At 39.5% G+C, this 19449-nt stretch overlaps 1 protein-coding gene across 5 annotated transcripts in view; it reads left to right on the forward strand.

The window, feature by feature from the left end:
- LOC128612453 (G patch domain-containing protein 2-like) overlaps window positions 1-17101 on the forward strand; it is a 32704-nt gene extending 15603 nt beyond the window's left edge. For 2 of the 5 annotated variants that reach the window (XM_053632660.1, XM_053632659.1), the window contains exons 9-10: window positions 4685-4770; window positions 13627-17101. In XM_053632660.1, coding sequence (XP_053488635.1) covers window positions 4685-4770; window positions 13627-13799 — 259 coding nt within the window. In that variant the 3' untranslated portion in view covers window positions 13800-17101. Of the gene's footprint in view, window positions 1-4684; window positions 4771-6294; window positions 7353-13626 lie in introns of those variants that run through there. The other 3 variants (XR_008386750.1, XR_008386751.1, XM_053632662.1) reach the window with 3 other exon arrangements.
- Window positions 17102-19449: the final 2348 nt, after the last annotated feature.

The raw sequence follows: 19449 nt of genomic DNA on the forward strand, positions 1-19449 counted from the left end.
TGGCCTGTGTGGGGAAGACATGTCTGTCCTCCTGACCCAGGCCTCCAGCAAAGCTTCAGGCGGCTACTGCGTACTATCTACAGTTATGTGACAAAATTGTTGGCTTTTTAAAATTTTTATTTTTTTATTTTTTATTTTTAACATATTTGGATAAGCAAACATTTTATCCTTTTTGAAACAGTGCCTATTATATGAAGTTGCTACACTCTGTCAAATGACACATAAAAGTGTCACGATTTCAATTAACAAAAAAAAAAAACCCACGTCAGTCACACGGAGAAAGTAAGTACACCCCTACATTTATCACACATTCAAATCCATAACATTAGAATCAGGTGTTCAAGATTGGGTGCCAGTTAGAACCTGCTTAGGGAGTACAGGTGGAACCTGTCTTATTTATACCCCTCTCATATCTAGTGTCTGGTGTTCCCTTTGCTATTGAGGTGTGTGGTGTCATCATGCCAAGATGATGGCACCACACACCTCAGGTTGTGGATGCTTATGAGTCTGGCAAGGGATTTAAAAAGATCTCCAAATTCCACTGTAAGGAAAATCATCCACAAATGGTGGAGATTTCAAACAAGTGCCAGTTTGTCCAGGACTGGCCGTGCAAGCAAATTCAGCCCAAGAGCAGATCTGATGCAAAAAGAAGTCTCCAAGAACCCCAAAATTTCATCACAGGATCTGCTAGTAAGTCTTACCATTGGTGTCAAAGTGCATGTTTATACAATCAGAAAGAGATTGCACAAATTTGACCTGCATGGGAGGCGTGCCAGGAAAAAGCCTTTGCAAGACTACAGTTTGCCAGTGAGCATATATACAAAGACGTGCTCTGGACAGACAAAGCAAAGATAGTTGTTTGTCCACAGTAACAGCAGACATGGTTGGCACAGACCAAAGACAACTTTTCAGGAGAAGAACCTCATACCAGCTGTGAAGCATGGTGGTGGAAACGTACGGTTTGGGGTTGCTTTGCTGCCTCAGGAACTGGACAGCTCACTTTCTTTGACTCAACTATGAATTCTGCATCATATCAAAGAGTGCTAGAAGATAATGTGAGACCATCTGTCCGAAAGCTGAAGCTGAACCGAAAGTGGATTTTCAACAGGATAATGATCCTAAGCACACTAGCAAATCCACCAAGGTATGGATCGAAAAGAAGGGTTATGGAATGACCTAGACAAAGCCTGAATTTGAATCCCATTGAAATGTTGTGGGGGGGATTTGAAACCGGCAGTATATGCAAAACAAAAAATAAAACCATCGAACATCTTGCAACTGAAAGAATATTGCATGGAAGAGTGGTCAAAAATCCAGCAAGCCTGGTGGTCAATTATGCAAAACGCCTTCAAGAAGTTATTTCTTCTAAAGTGGGCAAAACTAGCTTCTGACGCCAAGGGTATACTTACTTTTTCCACAGAAGAATATCACTTCTATTTATATTTCTATTGAATAAATGATTGAAAAAGCTAATTTCCCTTGTGGTTTTGTTCATGTGGTTTTGTTCACAATTTCTATGGGGTGTACTTATTTTTTCACATGACTGTAAATGTATGTACATTGCATACACAATAAAATATTGTAGTAACAGGAATAAGAACAAATCTTCTCTATGCTGCTACTGCAGAAAAGTATTGGTTTGTAATTAGTTTGGAATAACTAAAGAATAAATCATGATGGGACATCGTGTTACAGGAAAATAAGCACCGACACAGTGCATGATGTAATATAGTCCAGTGCAACGTTATCATTTTCATTTAACAGCATGTCCTCAGTGTGTGTATATTGCTCTTATACTACAGCAATTTGCCAATGTTGGAAGTTTTTATTCATTAAAAACAACATGCATGTTTTATCCATTTACAGTTATGTTTATCGTTAACTTCTATGAAACAAGTTCATTCCTGTTACTGCTTCTGTTATAATAGTCGTTCCTTCACCGGCTTTTCTTTTTTTTTCTCTTTCTCGAAGTTAATAAGACACAAAAATAACAATCGTAATGTAATAATATAAATGTAAGAAAACCTCTACAATATGACAGTATTTTTTATTTTTCTTCATGGCTGTTGGTCAAAGCAAAGCTGGTGGCTTTTTAGATGGACACAAAACTTTTCACTGATTTATTTATAAAAATTTTTTTTTTCTGATATCACTTTTTAAAGATGTCAAGGATTAAAAAAAAAATAATTCAATTAAATATTATTAAGCTTCTCAGTTTCACTCCTTGTAAACCGTATCAGTTGATCTTAATTATCGCTAGCAACCTGATATTTGTTTCAATTTTTTCCACTCAGTATGCTTATATGATAATCCATGAGCATGATTAGCTCCACCAGATTGTTTTGTATTGGTGAACTCCAGCTTGTACTCGTCTCTGTAATACCTCACACTGTCATGCAGTGTTAAAATGCATAACTGCGTCCCACCTGCTTCTGGCACGTGCACGTTTTCTCGATAGACTTTATTTATTTCTAAATGACATTCGGCGGCTCCAGATAAATCATAGTCCTCCACCACTCCTCTCGCCTGCTTTTCATTTTAATTGTGAGCTCTTGATGTCAGCAGTTAGTATATTGGTGTGAGTGGCCTATTGATTATTGATTTGCTACCATTGATTGCAATCCCAGGGGACCCTAATCCTTTTTGATTCATTTGAATACCTCTATTCATCTTGAGATCCTCCTCACACCTGGAGTGGCCTGTAGCTTAATGAAAATAGATGGTGGGCCAGCAGCTAGCTGTAGCTCTCACGTGTTTTTGATTTATTATTTTTAATTGATATATTTGCTTTGGAGGTGTGGGCATGCGAATGACAATTGACCCCGTTGTCAGTGTGATTTTACACTATGCCCAAGGGACCAGCGAGCACTAAAAAAATGTTCTTTTTCCACGACTCAGTCGATTTTTTGAATCAAAGTTTATCCCTTGTCTTTTTGGTAATCGTCATAAGTTTTGTTGCTTTTTTTAGCCAGTGTTTGAGGAATACGTTGCGAAAACTTTCAAAAACCCCTTTTATGAATTCTGTCCTCCAGACATTATTAGGCCATCAAATTAAAACATTCTTTGTCACACTGAAAGCTTGTGATTCAAACCTTGCGGTTTCATGAGACGTATTTATCAGATACATGCACAACCCATTCATTTTGTAATGAACTTTTATAACAGTGGTGTGCCCTAAGTGACTTTATTGAACTCTACTTGAAAGGACTGTGAGCTGTTATAGAGTATCAAGCTGCACTATGTGTTATGGATTTTGGACATCTATGTAAAGTTTATATAGAAACTTGTAAATCTGGATTAAAAGTGTTTCTGTTTACTCTGTAATAGTTGGAGATATTACAGAGGATTTATAACCAATATAGAAGTGAAGTGGAGCTGTGAGAGCTTCTCCTGGACTGATCTGTCTCTAACTGAGAGAGATCATCACAGACATAGACAAGTGAGAGAGAGAGAGAGAGAGAGAGAGAGAGAGAGAGAGAGAGAGAGGGCCATACCCCTTGTGAATTAGACACAAACGCATCTGGGTATTACGTTTAATACTGGCCATGGCAGCAGTGAGTGAAATAATGTGGTGTTTAAGCGCTCATTGATTTTGGAATTAAAAAGTTAGTTTGCAAAGATTTACTGTGGGGAGTTCAATGGCTGAGCTCTTTATCAGTGCAGCAAATGGCTGGTTATACGCTGTCCGACAGAGCTACGATTGAGGGATCGATAGATGCGTGATTTACTAACTGGGATACAGCTAATCAATAAGTATAAAAGTAAATGAAATATGCATTACAGAGATTTTATTAGAGGGAGGTAGCAGGCAGAGAATACCAGTCGAGCCATTTATTTTTATACCTATTGATTATACAACATAGAGGCTTCGCTCATGCTCTCGCTCCCCCACCCCCTCCCCCCCTCCTTTCCCTCTGCTCAGGTAGTGTGAGTATCATGTGATTTATGGCTTTTGAGGTCAGGGAATGCACAGGCAGTTAAAAGGTCCCTATCCCAGCACGAGTGAGGTGAGGGGTTTATACGGCTGCCAGAGATGAGCTGCACTCTGGCAGGTATCACACCTCCATTGTTTTACACATGAGCCTGCATGTACGTAAAAAAAACCCTGACACTGAACTCTCTATACAGTATCTATAACGCTATTTGTGAGAATGCAGCAATTTCACAAATACGAATTATATACCTTGTGTGTGTATTTCCTCTAACTGTACACACACATATATACACACAGATCAGCTCATCAGTCCCTTCCCCCTTGGCAGTAGAGAGGACCTTGACCTTAACTTTACATCACAGTAGACACAGGTGGTCTGCAGCCAGGGTAATTTGTTTATCTGTACCCAGCAGCGACAGAGACACACGGCCCGAGCACCTCCTTTCCCTCCACTGATATTTCTGTTAAAACTCCTGCACTACATCTTACTCTTTCCTGCCTTGAACTGCTGCAGTCCCCGGGCTGTTTTTCATTCTTACAATCTGAAGTTGCTTTCTGAATAGATAATTTCAGTATTTCAGAGCGTTTAAAAAGAGCCATGAGCCAATTCCAAGAGTTTTGCTTCAGTTACTCTTGTGTACTAAAGAAGATTGCGGTTTGTATTAAAAAATATTCCAAAATATTTTACCATGTCCACATTACACTTGATTAGTTACAAAAGATGATGTTTCTGTGTTTCTTTTTTGGTAGACAGCGTAGTGCACATCTAGGAGTGCTGTGTGGAGGAGACATCAAGAGGCGGAGGAAAACTGTAGCATTTCCCAATGCCACTTCAGGTATGGCCCACTGTCAGTCCAGATCATTAGCAAATCCATCTGCATTAAAAGAGTATTGCAAAAATAGATACACTGATATTTCTAGGTAGTTTTAAAAGTTGCTTATGCATATATTGTGTTTTCAGGATCATATCAGTAAAAATATTCTTCAATTTGTGGGCATTTTTTCCATTAAAAGTCAACCAGCTGTCGACTTATCACATAACATTACATATCATACCTTTCCATTTGCTAAGGAGATCCTGAGAAATGATATGATATCTGAACAGAAAAGACTCTTCAGGCGCTTCCTCTTCATTTAAAACTTTCTGTTGGAATATTAATCTTTTTACTTGACAGTCGACAAGTCAGGACTTGAAGGTTAAAGGTTGAGAGAAACCTTTATATTTAACAGGGAAGCAATGTCAAATGGATTTTTGTAAGTCTGAAAAGGATTCTCAGAGCTGCCTATTCTGATTATTATTCCGAAACCATCAAGGACAGTAATAACAATGTAGTCGAATGCAGTATAGGTCATTCACGTTACCATTTTGCTAGCTTACATGACAAGGATGTCCTGTGGGTGCAGCTGATATAATTAATATGATAAATGTCCAAAGCTACATAAGCTATTTAATAATTTTAATCATGGAAATAAAAATACACTCTGACCCTCAATTGATTTGATTAATTATTTAACTGAAGTTATATTTTAATTGCTTTGCTTTGTATCGAGCACAGGTATGATTCAGGTGCAAGTCATCTGTCTTTTCGCTTGACAGAACTACTTGTTGTGAACTGTGTGACGTGTCTTTCTGAATCATCTGTATTAGGTGGAAGTTCAGAAGATGGCTGTGTATGAACCTATATGTGTAGTTTGAATTACTGTACAGTTTCCAAGATTTTTTTACTGAGCTGACAGTCTTTATTCTCTTAGATAAAAACGTAAAACGTTGCTCAGGTGAAATCATCCTAAGTACTTTTTGTTTAGAAGTTAGTCCTGAACCCCACATGATTTTTGTTCGGTAGTGTACAAGTGTCCACTCACTTTTCCTAAATAGATTTGGTCATTTAGATCAGACTGATTATTTTTCAGCTGTCGTACCGGTGGAACTTGCTGTACTCACAGTTGTTTCAGACATTAGTAAAGGTGTACCACAAGGCTTTGAACTAGGACTGTTTTAAGTTCTTTTGTAAGAGGCATATTATTGAAGTTAGAAATGCAGTCTGCAAACTGCAATTTCATTGTTGAACCCTAAACTGCTATTAATGCATTATTTCAGTAAACCTCATTAGTAAAGTTATAAAGGGCTGAGATACTAATAATAATTAGTATTTTAAGTAAAACACACACACACACGCACACACACACACACACACACACACACGCGCACACACACACACACACACAAATACGATCATGCTTTTAAATTCCTAAGAAACTGGATTAACAAACAATTAGAGTTAAAAAAAAAATAAATAAATTTCATGGCCGATGCTTATAAAACTTATAGACCTCAACTTTTAACTCTTTTTTTTTTTCAGAATTGTGGACACTTGAAATACACGGCTCATTATTATTAACCGTTATTATTACACATTTCATATGCAGCTCTCAGTAGATTTCATCAAGTCCACAGTTCATTTTGGAACGCCAGTATACATGTGACCGGAAAATCCCTGACTTTTGCGAGCAGTCCTAGAAAGAGGAAGATGACGAGAAGAAGTGCGGATTGAAAATGGCGCCATTCATGAGCCTCTCATCCATTTGGGCCGACCCGCCTGCCTTTTTTCATTAGACTGATGGTTCCTGGGTTCTTGTGCACTGCTTCACAGGATTGAAATCTGAATTGGTTTGTCCGCCTCTTCCCCAAAATCTCCTCTGCCTGCGTCTCCTCCTCGGTGCGCTGTTTGTCATTTAAATAACAAATGCGCCCAGTTTTCTGATTTAGTGAGGGGTGCTGGCCTCTGATGTATATTAATATTGCCACACACTGCACTGTACCAGAGTCCATCATTCATTTGGATAAAAGAGGTGGAATTTAAAAACAGCCACTGCTGTACAGGGATACAGATTGCATCCATTTATTGCACTGAGTGATGGAATGGCCAGCCATTCTGTCCTTCACCTCCCCACGCTACCACGCTGCTTCCCATAAAACTTAAAAAAGCCTCACCCTTGCCCCTTCATCCTCGCTGTGGGGGGGCAGACAGAAACCGGGTATTCCTCATTGGCCTTACCTACAAACTTGCGGAAAACAGGATTAACCTCACTTGAAAAGAGTTTTAAAATGGTTAAAGCACCTTCAAGGTTTTTTTGCAAAATCAGTCGTACCTTTTCTCATTGAGGGGAAAAAATACTTTTAAAAAAATCCACTTGTCCACTGTTTTTGCCTTTTGTACTGTATTTACATTCAGAGCATTTTAAGATGTCTTATGGCCTGATTGAACACTACGAACAAAGCTTAGAACTGTTATTTTAAATATTAGCATCTGCAGTGTTAATGTCAAACATCACAATTTAAAATTTGATTCTTTTTCAGCAGTCATTCTGTCATTATTATTATTATTATTATTATTATTATTATTATTATTATTTTTATTTTCGCTGTTTCTTTTCATATGTCCTTGCTTTGCAGTGTATGTTTATGTCCTGAATGTAGTGTCTGGAGTGGGTCTGTTGTGATTTATCATGCAGTGGGTGTCATCCAATGTCAGTGTCTGTGGCTGCATCTGCTCTGTATAAATCTTTACTTTGGCGTCTCACAGGGCCAGCTCTCTCTCTCTGCCTGTATTAGAGTCAGTGAGTGCGGCGCTCGGAAAGATATTGTCTGTTTGATTGTTGAAATGGCAATTACTTTCCTGCTTTTAATTTGTGTTTGTGAATCCTGGCGAGAGATCTAATCAGCCAAGGGCTACAATGTGTGACAGTGTGATTTTCGAACGTGTGCTAAGCAGTGTTCCTGGGTGACAGGATGAGGTGTCTACCAGGGTTCCTCTGGGTATTGTGCTGCTTGTACCCAGCTGTTGCTCAGGCCCCTCTCTTTACCTCTTTAGCACTTAGCAGACATTGTGTTGAAGCTAGCTGTGAGAGAACTCATCAGACTGTTTGGATTGGACGAGCACTCCACTTTGCAGGTCCAAATTGGCTGCCAGAATCACATCTCACTGTCACTAACCTAACCATACGAATACACTTTTCTCTCAAAGTTCTAAACCAGAAACCATTGCTGTTGGATTGTTTATTACACCTTCTACAACAGAACTGCTAAATTCTCTGTTCGGATTCACCAGAAGCTATAACAGCAGCTTTGACAGTAGTGCTGTAAGGTAAACGACAGATGTACAGGTGCATCTCAAAAAATTTTTATATCGTGGAAAAGTAAATTTTTTCCATAATTTAGTTCAAAAAGTGGAACTTTCATATATTCTAGATTCATTACACAGAAAGGGAAATATTTCAAGCCTTTTTTGTTTTAATCTTGATGATTACGGCTTACAGCTCATGGAAATCAAAAATTCAGTATCTCAAAATATTAGAATAAAGAATTTATAATACAGAAATGTCGACCTGAGAAGAGCTCTAATCAGCTAATTAACTCAAAACACCTGCAGAGGTTTCCTGAGCCTTTAATCTCTGTCTGGTTCAGTACACACAACCACAATCATGGGGAAGATGAAAGTAAATGATGCATTTCATTTGGAAATCAAGGTCCCAGAGTCTGGAGGAAGAGTGGAGAGGCACAGAACCCAAGCTGCTTGAAGTCCAGTGTGAAATTTCCACAGTCAGTGATGATTTGGGTTGCCATGTCATCTGCTGGTGTTGGTCCACTGTGTTTTCTCAAGTCGAGAGTCAATGCAGCGTCTACCAGGAGATTTTAGAGCACTTCATGCTTCCATCTGCTGACAAGCTTTATGGAGATGGTGATTTCCTTTTTCAGCAGGACCTGGCACCTGCCCACAGTGCCAAAACTACTAGTAACTGGTTTGCTGACCATGGTATTACTGTGCTTCATTGGCCAGCCGACTCGCCTGACCTGAACCCCATAGAGAATCTCTGATAGACATCAGACCCAACAATACAGACGAGCTGAAGGCCGCTATAAAAGCAACCTGGGCTTCCATAACACCTCAGCAGTGCCACAGGCTGATTGCCTCCATGCCACGCCGCATTGATGCAGTAATTCGTGCAAAAAGATTAAAGCCCCGACCAAGTATTGAGTGCATAAATGAACATACTTTTCAGAAGATCGACATTTCTGTATTGTAAATTCTTTATTCTAATATTTTGTGGTTTCTACATAGAAAGCTGCCTTTTTTTGACTTAGTAACTTCAAGAAAAAGTTTATAATAATTTTAATAATAAAAAATGATTGTTTATAGCTCTTATAATGTAAGTGATAACAGGAACTTGCACTTTTAAAACATGCCATGCTTGGAAAGTATTCAAATTGGGGGTGGTAATTCATCCATCCAATCATTCATTATTTTCCTATACACCCCATCATATTTAGACCTTACATAAACAGTGGTTATTCCAGTTGCATCCTGATGATATGCATCTGTAATTTAATATTGATTCATTTAGTTTGTGAAATGATAAATGTCATTTTTGTTCAAAGAAGTTCAAATAAGTAGATTATATGCTTATAGTTTTATCATGATCTTATATTAGAGATATGAGACTAAATCGGACTATATTTAAACTATTCTATAAAAAATTTTTTTGCATAGAAGACAATAAATGGATTTCATAATTCTTTTTGTAATTATCTTGTTAATATTACCATTTTAATGATCATTTTAAATTCTGCATTAGACCTGCATTAAATCTATGCTTGTATAGTTTGATGTGTCACTAGAGCATCAGGTTGATATCTTAAAAACCGTGAGTCTCATTAACCCACTAGCAAGGGCATACCTTTGTGCTGGAATGCAAAGCACCATGCCAGCTTTCATTTCTATTTTTGGGCTACCATTAGAGAGTGTCATCCCTCTCTCTCTGTCTTTCCTGTGCTGCCCTTTTCTACCTTTCCTCCGTCTGTCTGCCTTTACCCTTCTCTCTCAATCCCCTATCTCCATATCTTCCTTTCCCCCTCTGTCTTTCTCTCTCTATATATCTCTCTGTCTCTCTCTCTCACGCACACACGCACACACACCCATGGTGACAGATCACCTGCGTCTGAGGCCCTGGTGTTCTTGCCCGGCGGTCCGGCCCCCTCTCATTAATGCCCACGCTGGTGCGAGGGCCATATGGCAGCGCAAGACAAATAACGCCAGCCCTCAGCCATCACTTCTGCTGACAGAAATGCAGCCCACCGCACTATTTCGCCCTCATCCGCTCCACTCTGCGTGCCTCCTTCTCCTCCTGCGTCCTTCAAAAGCCCACCACTGAGACGCTTAGTGCCTCTCGCCTCTGCTCTTCTCCCCTCTCTCCTCTCTCCTCTCCCCTCCTCTTCTCTCTTCACCCCTCCTCTCCTCCTTTCCACTCTACTCTCCTTTTCTGTCCTCTCCCCTCCTCCTATCCTGCCCTGTCCTGTCCTAACTTCCTCCTTTCTACATTTTCCTCTCCTTTCTACTCTTCTCCCCTCTTTTCTCACTCTCCTCTCCTTTTTCTATCCTCTCTCCTCCTGTCCTTTTCTCACAATTTCTCCATTTTTCCATTCCTTTCCTCTGTAATCTCTTCTTCTATCCTTTCCTCCTGTCAGTTCATCGTTCATGTCCCTACATCTCATCTCCTCTTTCTATTCTCTCCTCTCCTCTCCTCTTGTCCTCTCCTTTCTTCTTTTCCCACCTCTTCTCTCTCACTCCTTTCCTTTTCTATCCTCTTCTCTCCTCCTGTCCATTTCTCACAATTCCTCAATCTTTCTCTCCTTCTCTCCTCTTTTCTCCCCCCTCTCTGCCATCATCTCTTCTCCTCCTGTCCTTCTCTCATGTCCCTCTTCTCATCTCTTCTCTTCTCTTCTCTTCTCTTCTTCATTTTGTCTATACTGTCTTCTCTTCTGTCTCCTCTCATCTTTTCTCTCCCCTCTCCTCTCCAGGTAAAGTCTTTGTGCATGGAGCAGCTGGTATGGTTTCTATCAGTGTAAATCGTGAAAAGCAGTCTGCTTGTATGTTGGCACACAATCAATCATAAAGCTGTTATGAAAACCTGTAATGGTTGACACACATCAACCAGGTCTAGTGATAAACACTAGCCTTAACACCTGCTGAAGTACATTAGAAAGCCACTCAGTCAGGACTTCTGCAGCTTATTCTGATCACACTGCAGGGTGGAGTCTAGTCCTTTACTCTTTCATTAAGTTATGCCCATTGTTTAATTACCTCAGCATAGTTACTTATGTGATCTGGTATGAACAATGTATCTTATGCACTCGGTTGAATTTAGGTGTAAGTATAATCACCATGCATTATACATGCTAACCTAAAACTCACTCTTTTAATAATGGCTGCTGGTTGAAAATATAAACTCTTGATGATGCCGGAGTGTTTAAGCATTTTAGAGCCAGTCAGTAGTAATGAAATGACACATTTACTGTTAACCATTTGCTTTATTACAACATCTATTTTATGAACATTTATGAGAATGAGCAGCCAGGGGGTTCTAACACTGCTACGGTATCGAGTGGTTTTCCATTTGCCAAATCTGTCGTCCTCTCCACTATCTAGTGGATGTTGCTGTGCTATATACAGTAAGCCACACAAAGGGCTAATCATTAAATAGCCATTCAGTCCTATTCATTTAAGTGCATGAATCAGGAGCCTCATTACTGTCAATGTGTAATTAGCTGATTAATAAACATTGGACGGGCAGGACTGCAGGAAGTGGTTGGGAAATAATTGTTTTTTGAGAGGCTGAACACAAGGAGCCATTAAAACAGTGAAATGCTTTTATTGCTGCTAAGTCATTACTTTACAAAATCCAGTACTTCTGTAGCGGGAATCATAGCAATGCTGTTTGTGGATTCAAAGTTAAAAATCCTTTTAATTAATGCTGTGCAACATGTGACAAATTCAGTTAGCAAAATCCAAATGATAAAATATCTAAAGCAAGGCCTGGGTTGTAATGAAATACTAATAACTATCAGAATTTAAGAGTCTTGACCTTTTCTTAAATATTTGAGGGTCAGCAGTTTCTCATGGTTATGTGATTAAGTGTTTGGCTTTGTTTAGGTCAAACACAGCTTACGGTTAGCCATCATTCCCTCCAGAAATATTAATCAATGATCCTGCCTGCCTTCCTTCCCGTGCTGGCTCAGTTTGGAGGGGAAGTCATCTGGAAAGAGGCACAGGCAGATATAATGGGAACTAGCAAAAGCACATGTTAGTGACGGCTGTATTGCTTAATCCTGTGAGACAGCCCAGAGCCACAATGTCAGTTTTAGTTCCCACTTTAGTCGTCTAACCCAGGAGCTCATCTCAAAATGGCTGTGTAACATGAACAAACTTCTGAAGTGACCAACATAGACAGGACACTCTAAATGATGTTTTTATTTCAGAGCGTGCAGGCAGCAATAAGGTTGCGCATTTTGGTTGTTGTGGAATGATAAGTGTTGCATGTATGTAATATTTGAATTCTGGGAAAGATAAACTATCCATTACGTCTTTGAAAATAAAATATGGAAATCGTAGTCATTGTGTTTTAACCTGTTTAATCATTGAATGCACACCTCAGGCCCTCATTTTCCCCTTTTACTGTTTAATTTTTACACCCCAAAGTCATTTCTATTGCTCCTTTTTTGTTTAGAATAGTTTAACAAAACCAAAATTCCAAAATTGAACTAAAAAAAAGTTAAAAAGCTTGGAGTTTGCTATTTATAAGATTTTTATGAACACCTATGGCAAAGATGTTTCAGCATAATAACATAGATATACTATATGGCCAAAAGTATGTGGACACCTGTTGCAAACAAACTGTAGCCACAAAGTTGAAATCACACAACTGTCTAGTATGCTATAGCATTACAATTTCCCTTCACTGGAATTAAGGAGCCCAAACCGGTTCCAGCGACAATGCCGCTGTGCAACTCAAAGCGAGATCCATGAAGACATGGTTTGCCAAGGTTGGAGTGGAAGAACTCGAGTGGCCTGCATAGATCCCTGACCTCAACCCCAGTGTACACCTTTTGGATGAACTGGAACGCTGACTGCACTTCAGGCTTCCTTGCCTGACGTCAGAGCCCGACCTCACTAATGCTCTTGTGGTTGAATGGGTACAAATCCCCAGAGTCATGTTCCAAAATCGAGTGGAAATCACATATGGGTGTAATAGTCAGGTTTCCATATACGTTTGGCTATATAGTGCATCTCGTCACCATTATGTGACTTGGACATACCAGAAGTTACAAATATACAGCGCTACACAGTCAGTTGTCATGACTGTGCACCCAAGACGATCTGGAAATTGTCACAGAAGACTCTTCGTTACTTGTCTTGGGTGTCATGTCAACTTGACAACAAAATTAGCCAAAGCAGTCTTTATGGCAGATGATGCCAACCCTAAATGTAATATTTTAGTCATTGTTATAAATGTAATAGTTGTTTATATTTATGTAGGTTTATGTCAGTCAAGAAGAGCTCATGCAGGTGTCCTGTATAAACACTACCTTAAAGTAATATGGTACAAATATGGCACAAATATGGCTAGTCTGATAGTATGTAATGGTGGTTGGAAAAACACCCTTGCATTCATTTAAGGGCTAATGTTGCATTTTTTTTTAAATCAGTGTAAATTTGCTCATCAACTGATTTGCTCATGTGCTGGTTAATCTAGTTTCCAACAGGACGATATAGTTAAAGCTAAAATCTTCCCAAAAAAAAAAAAAAATAGAAACTAATCCCCATACTGAGATTTCACTGATATTTTTCCTTTTACAGTCTACCTCCCATTCCGTAAGGAGGCCAGACGAGAAGAGGCTAACCGATGCTGTGAGACGACTTTCTCTCCTGGAGGAGAATGTGCTCTCCCCTTGCCATCCACTTCACACACACCAGACTTCATCAAACCAGGGACTTCATTCAGCAGCCAGAGGGAACACGAGGATGACTGACACACACTCTCACATTGGCTGCCCTCTTCATGGGCACAGCTGCTCAGGGTGGAAAACCTAGACTAGCACTCAGAGAATATTGAAGTGAACAGAAAGAACTCTCTGTGACAAAACTTTCTGGATTAAGTCTTTCCAACCAAGCAACCATCTTGCAGACAAAAAAAAAAAAATGCTAATGCAGTCAATTGGGTCAAGATGTAAGCCCAAGGCAGCTAACCCACCAGTCATCACTCCATTCATACTGATTCCGATTGAGACTGGATTTGCCGCTGTGGCTGTAGAAACGCCCACTGGGTTACAGTTTTAAAACTTTTTTTTTTTTTGGTATGTATGTTACAGAAGTAGATCATCGTGTAGGATCACTAAAGTCAGATACGTTACGCCGATGCAATGTTCAGAAGATCGACCACTGAAAGTGGAAACACCCATGTCCCTTATTAACATGAATATGAAATGCTAGAGTGCTCTAAAAAACACTCATTAGCACAACAGAGCGAGTGTGTGTTCCTGCACCCTCCGGGGGTCTCCACTCCCTGCTTCACAATCCACATTCAAATGTTCATACATAAAAGTCTGGTGCAGCACAGCGCCTGCTTAAACGTGCATTTTAATTTGAAGTTATTGTTTCGATTGCTGTGGTAAAATGCAGCTGATGAGTGATGAGTCTATTTAACAGAGTCTGGGGTCAGTGTGAACCAGGCAAGTGATGATAGCACGAATTAGTGTATTATTATTATTATTATTATTATTATTATTATTATTATTATTATTATGAGCATGAATTGCTGTAAATAGTCTATGGACCATCTGAGAATCCTTCATGTGCTTGTGCTTTTACTATTGGAATTTAATACCTGTTGCTTGCTGGAACCATTTCTACTTCAGCAATCAGTATAATGAGACTGCGTTTTGCTCCTGTTGACATTTATAAATGGACCGGTGTGGCTGTGTAGACAGCTGTGGGAACTGTAGTGTCCCTTTTTCGCTGTGCGCTTCATCCGTACGACCGGCTGCCTTGAATTGACAGATTGCTTGTTGTATTTCCTTATCGTGATTTTCTCAATCATCAAAGCTATTGCCTCACCTATCTGTAATTAGTTGTTACCATCACAACATTACCTCATGAGCCCCTCCTTCCTTCGCATGCGTGCGGCCTGAAATGAGTTTCGTCGGTGGGGCAGAAAGTGGGCGTGGGGGGGATAACATGACGCGTGCACCCAGTCAATCACCTCAGCTACAGTTAAGGAATCCAGTGGGCTGATGCTCCTCATATTTCATCCTTGGTAAAGATTACCTGTCGTCCCCAGAGGAGATGTATTGATCTGTTTTCCTTTTTTTCTGCCAGCAATCACCTGACAAAGGCACCTAGGAGTGCAGAAGTGAGTGATGCCCGTTCATGTCTCCACCTACTGTGGTATATTTTGGGGTGGGGGTAGGGGTGGGGATTATGGGGGGATTGGTGCCTACTTAAACCTGAAGATAATGTCAGCGTAAACCCTGCATGAACTTGTGCATCAAGTCATGACCAACACACTCAGAGCTATTTTACTTAGATGAAATTCAGGTTCTGTTGCTCAACAGTCGGCTGCAGTGGTGTGAACAGGAATTCATTTCAGGGGACCATGTGAAAATATGCCAACTAAATGTAGGAAATGGTCTAAATAAAAATCACAGCATGTTTTTACAAGTAAATTAATACGTGTAGTGCCCTTTTGCATTTTGGGTGGATGCCAGACAGCAGGTGGTAGTGTTCGGAATTTGTCATTTTATTGGTAGTCAATAAAATATGATTAAACAAACAAAGGGATGCATTTAACATCTGGTGCTGTTAAATATGGAGGAATCGTAATGATGATTCTGCTGACTTTTATGAGCATCAAAATAATACAATTACTACACAATAAAATGGTATTTGGCACACACACACACACACACACACACACACACACACACACATATATATATATATATATATATATATATATATATATAGAGAGAGAGAGAGAGAGAGAGAGAGAGAGATATCCACCCATGAAAAAGGAACTGTCATATTTCAAGTGGACTCCTAGAATAATGTTGTTTTTTTAAATAGTAAGAAGTGTCTGTATCTGATTGTATCTAGTAACGATGTCGAATGGAATTGTGTTAGGGTGTGTTTATAAAGACTGGCAATGATAAAAAAAAAAAAAAAAGAAAAGAAAAGAAAAACAAAAGAAAATATCTGAGTAGTTGCATCCGGTCCATAAATGGTACAGTATTCAGCCTGAGTGATGTAGGTTATGAAATATCATACTTAACATTATAACAGCATTTAAAAAGAAATAAAATAAAATTCTTTCTATAGGAAAAGACGGTGGTACCACTACTGATAAAAAATAAAAATAAAAAATACTATTGCATGTCCTGCTATAAATGTATTGCGGTGTATACAATGCCGTAGTGTAATAATTATACATGTTTAATGCTTGCTCATTTGGATAACTGTTTTGAAATTCTGCAAGCCATCTTTACTATCAACTTTCAGGTAGATATTTAACAGATCTTGTTAACAATGTAATACAGTACCCACTGGTCATATATTAAAAATTGGATAGGAGATATATAAATTTGGGCTGTATTCAGAGTGGAGTTATGCACGGTTAGTGAAGTTTTTATCCCTGAATTGGTATCCAGATTTAAGAACTAGTCACAAGTGATGCGAGAGTTACACATGCAGGGTGAAGTTTGAATAAAACAGAGGTGTGGCTCAGTTAAGCGTGATTCCGACCTTAAACTTAAGCTGTTTTTTTTTTTTTTTTTTTTGCACAATATCGGATTCACAGCTTGATATAATCAGAATATGTCATGGTGTAATTCATGTTTTGGGCTGTAAATACTCTCAGAGAATTATGACATGCAGATATTAAATACATAATTATGACGATACACCCAGAAATTCGACTTAAGAAGGCGCATAACCAGACTCCACAAATTTCCCTGTGTAAATATCCACGTAACTGTTGGACATAAACTGTCGACTCTGAATACGGCCCTTACGGTATAAACATTTCTTTTACTGAGGGAATGTTGTGTGGCACACGTGAGCAAATCTAGTCAGTGTCATCTGGGCAGCTGTTTCTTTGTATATTAAATCTTGCACAAAGATAACATGTTACTACAGTATATATGTATTATGGATGAGAAAGCATGCATATAAATCTCAGTACACTTGTCATTGTATATCAGTAAGAGCTTATCGGTAGATTTGGAATGAATTGAAGGATTGTAATGAAAAATAAAACATCTGATATGTGATTACCTTATTATGTATTTCCCAGTCATGCTGAATCCTTGTACATTCTCATATAGTACAGTGTGCACAGTTTACTGCAGCATATTTTTCACTTTTTTTTCTGCGTGTGTGTATCAGACTTTTGAAAAAGTCCCTTCTATGCAGGATCTGAACCGTTAAGTGTTTTTGAGACCTACAGTACACATGAGCTATAAGTCAAACTCCATCCATGTGATGTCAGATCTCTTGGTGCTTGCTTCTGTTATAAGGTAAGAGTACATTTTCTGTGCCTCCTAAATTGCCCTGACAGACAAATGACTCCAGGCTTGGGGCCTAAGCTCAATCATTAGGTGGCATGTGGTTAATATCATATCTTGGACAGCGACTAAAGACACCTTCCACCCTTTTTACGTTTACTGGAAGAGACTGCCGATTACCATTGGTTCAGAGTTACAAATCACATCTTCAGCTGTCTGTCTCTCACTCCGGCTCTTCTCTCTCCCCGCTTTGCTTTTCTCCCTTGAAAGATTGATGGAAAGATGGAGGAAAAATCAATGCTTTGCTGCAGTGGCAGTGAGTGAGCTTTGTCATGTTTAAGAGTACCTGATGTGTAGGAGTGGCTTTTTCCTGACTCGCCTCTGCTGCTGCTACTTCTTGAAAGCCGAATGAAAGTGGCATGGAGTAACAGATATGACAGAGTGGCTAGCTTTGCTTCACTCTAATCTCGGGATCTGTCTCTCTTTCTTTGACACCCTTAACCTTAGTCTTTAGTCCTGTTTTCTCCTGTCTTTACTTGTTGGTGGTTTTGAGTGGGCAGGTTTTCTACAATATGGGTAGTAGGGGTGAATTGGGCTAGTTGGGTCACAGGATCCACTGGGGTCAGTTATTGTTTTCAAACCCACTGCTGTGCTTAGCATCAGACACTGCATTTAGAGGGTTGTGATAATTCGCTCTTTAAATAATTCAGCACTTACTTATGCCGTTGAGTTCTGTGAATTACCTAAATGAGCCAAGTTTTTATTCTATTGATTACTCACAGATACTGATAATATTTAGCTTACCGGTTTGTCCGCCCCTTCACAGGCTTATGCATTTTGTTCCTGTTTTTGCTTTCTCACATCACCTTTTTTTTTTAATCTAATTCCAATCCCTTTTCATTCTGTCTGGCATTCTAATCAGACCGCGGTATGCGAGAAGGTGAGGTACGCAGGAAGTTGTGCTCTTTGACAGCCAATAAAAACCCCATAATCGCCACAATTCAAGTAGGCTCATTTTTAAAAAACACTAACTAGTGCCATCACTCAGCTCCAACTTCCATGTTCTGTCATTTCCTTCTCTCTCCCTTCTTTCATTAATGCCCTTTTTTATTTAATATATAGCCCATGAAAAATGAGAGACTCCTGTCTTGGCATGTAGATATTTTGTTGCTGATGATGCGCGACGAATTTCCATCATAGCTTTGTTTCCAGCGGGCAAGCGCATAATCTTTTACAGCGTGGGGAGGGCGAGCTGCACGTCCATCAATCTCCTGCACTTATGGCTGTCGGTGGAGCAGAAGCCCAGGACACCAGCCTACCGCACACACGCACACACGCACACACACACCTGGGACATGTGTACATCGCAAGTACCTTGCAAGGGAAATAAATATAAACCATTTAGGTTTTTTTTTTTTTTTTTTTTTTTTTTTTTTTAAACTTTCTTTCTTTCATTCTTTCAGAATCTTACACATACAGTATGCGCACACTGTGCACTTTAATATTATCATAAGCATCATGCCCAAGTCATTATGCTTATAACACTAAACTAATATGGATTGTAAAAGCTTACTTTAAGAATAAAATTCCAGAAGAGGGGTACTGTACATTCACATATACCACACATTAGAAGTGTCTTTGCCTGAGTCATGTCCACCATCTGCTGAGGAAACTCGGTGGCTCGGGTAGATTCCTGTTCATACTGCAGAATGTGGTAGGTATCGGTTATTTCTCAGTGGTTGAGAAGTGATGTAATGGTTTGTAAAGGTGTAATGGAGTGCTGATTGGGAGGCATGAAGATGCAGTGATGTGGTTTGGCCATGTGACGGTTGTAGGTGTAATGTCACTTGAAAGTGTGATGGAGTGGTGGTGTGGTGGTTGAAAGTTGATCTTGTTTACCATTGTGATTTGGAACCCTAACTGCTCACTGCTTCTTTGCGTCCAGGCTTGTTTGGCCCCATTCTCGTTGATGCTCTGGGCTTGATTGACAGTAATGGGTAGTGGCAGGATCAATGAGAGAAAAGAGAAAGAATGTTCTCTATGTGTGTGTGTGCTGTTCTCACCTGCGGAACAGCGATTGAAAGGTTGCTTTGGCCTGTGAATGAGGTATCGGAGGAAGTCT

Source organism: Ictalurus furcatus, chromosome 9 (assembly GCF_023375685.1).
Source record: "Ictalurus furcatus strain D&B chromosome 9, Billie_1.0, whole genome shotgun sequence".
In the NCBI taxonomy this organism is placed as follows: Eukaryota; Metazoa; Chordata; class Actinopteri; order Siluriformes; family Ictaluridae; genus Ictalurus; species Ictalurus furcatus.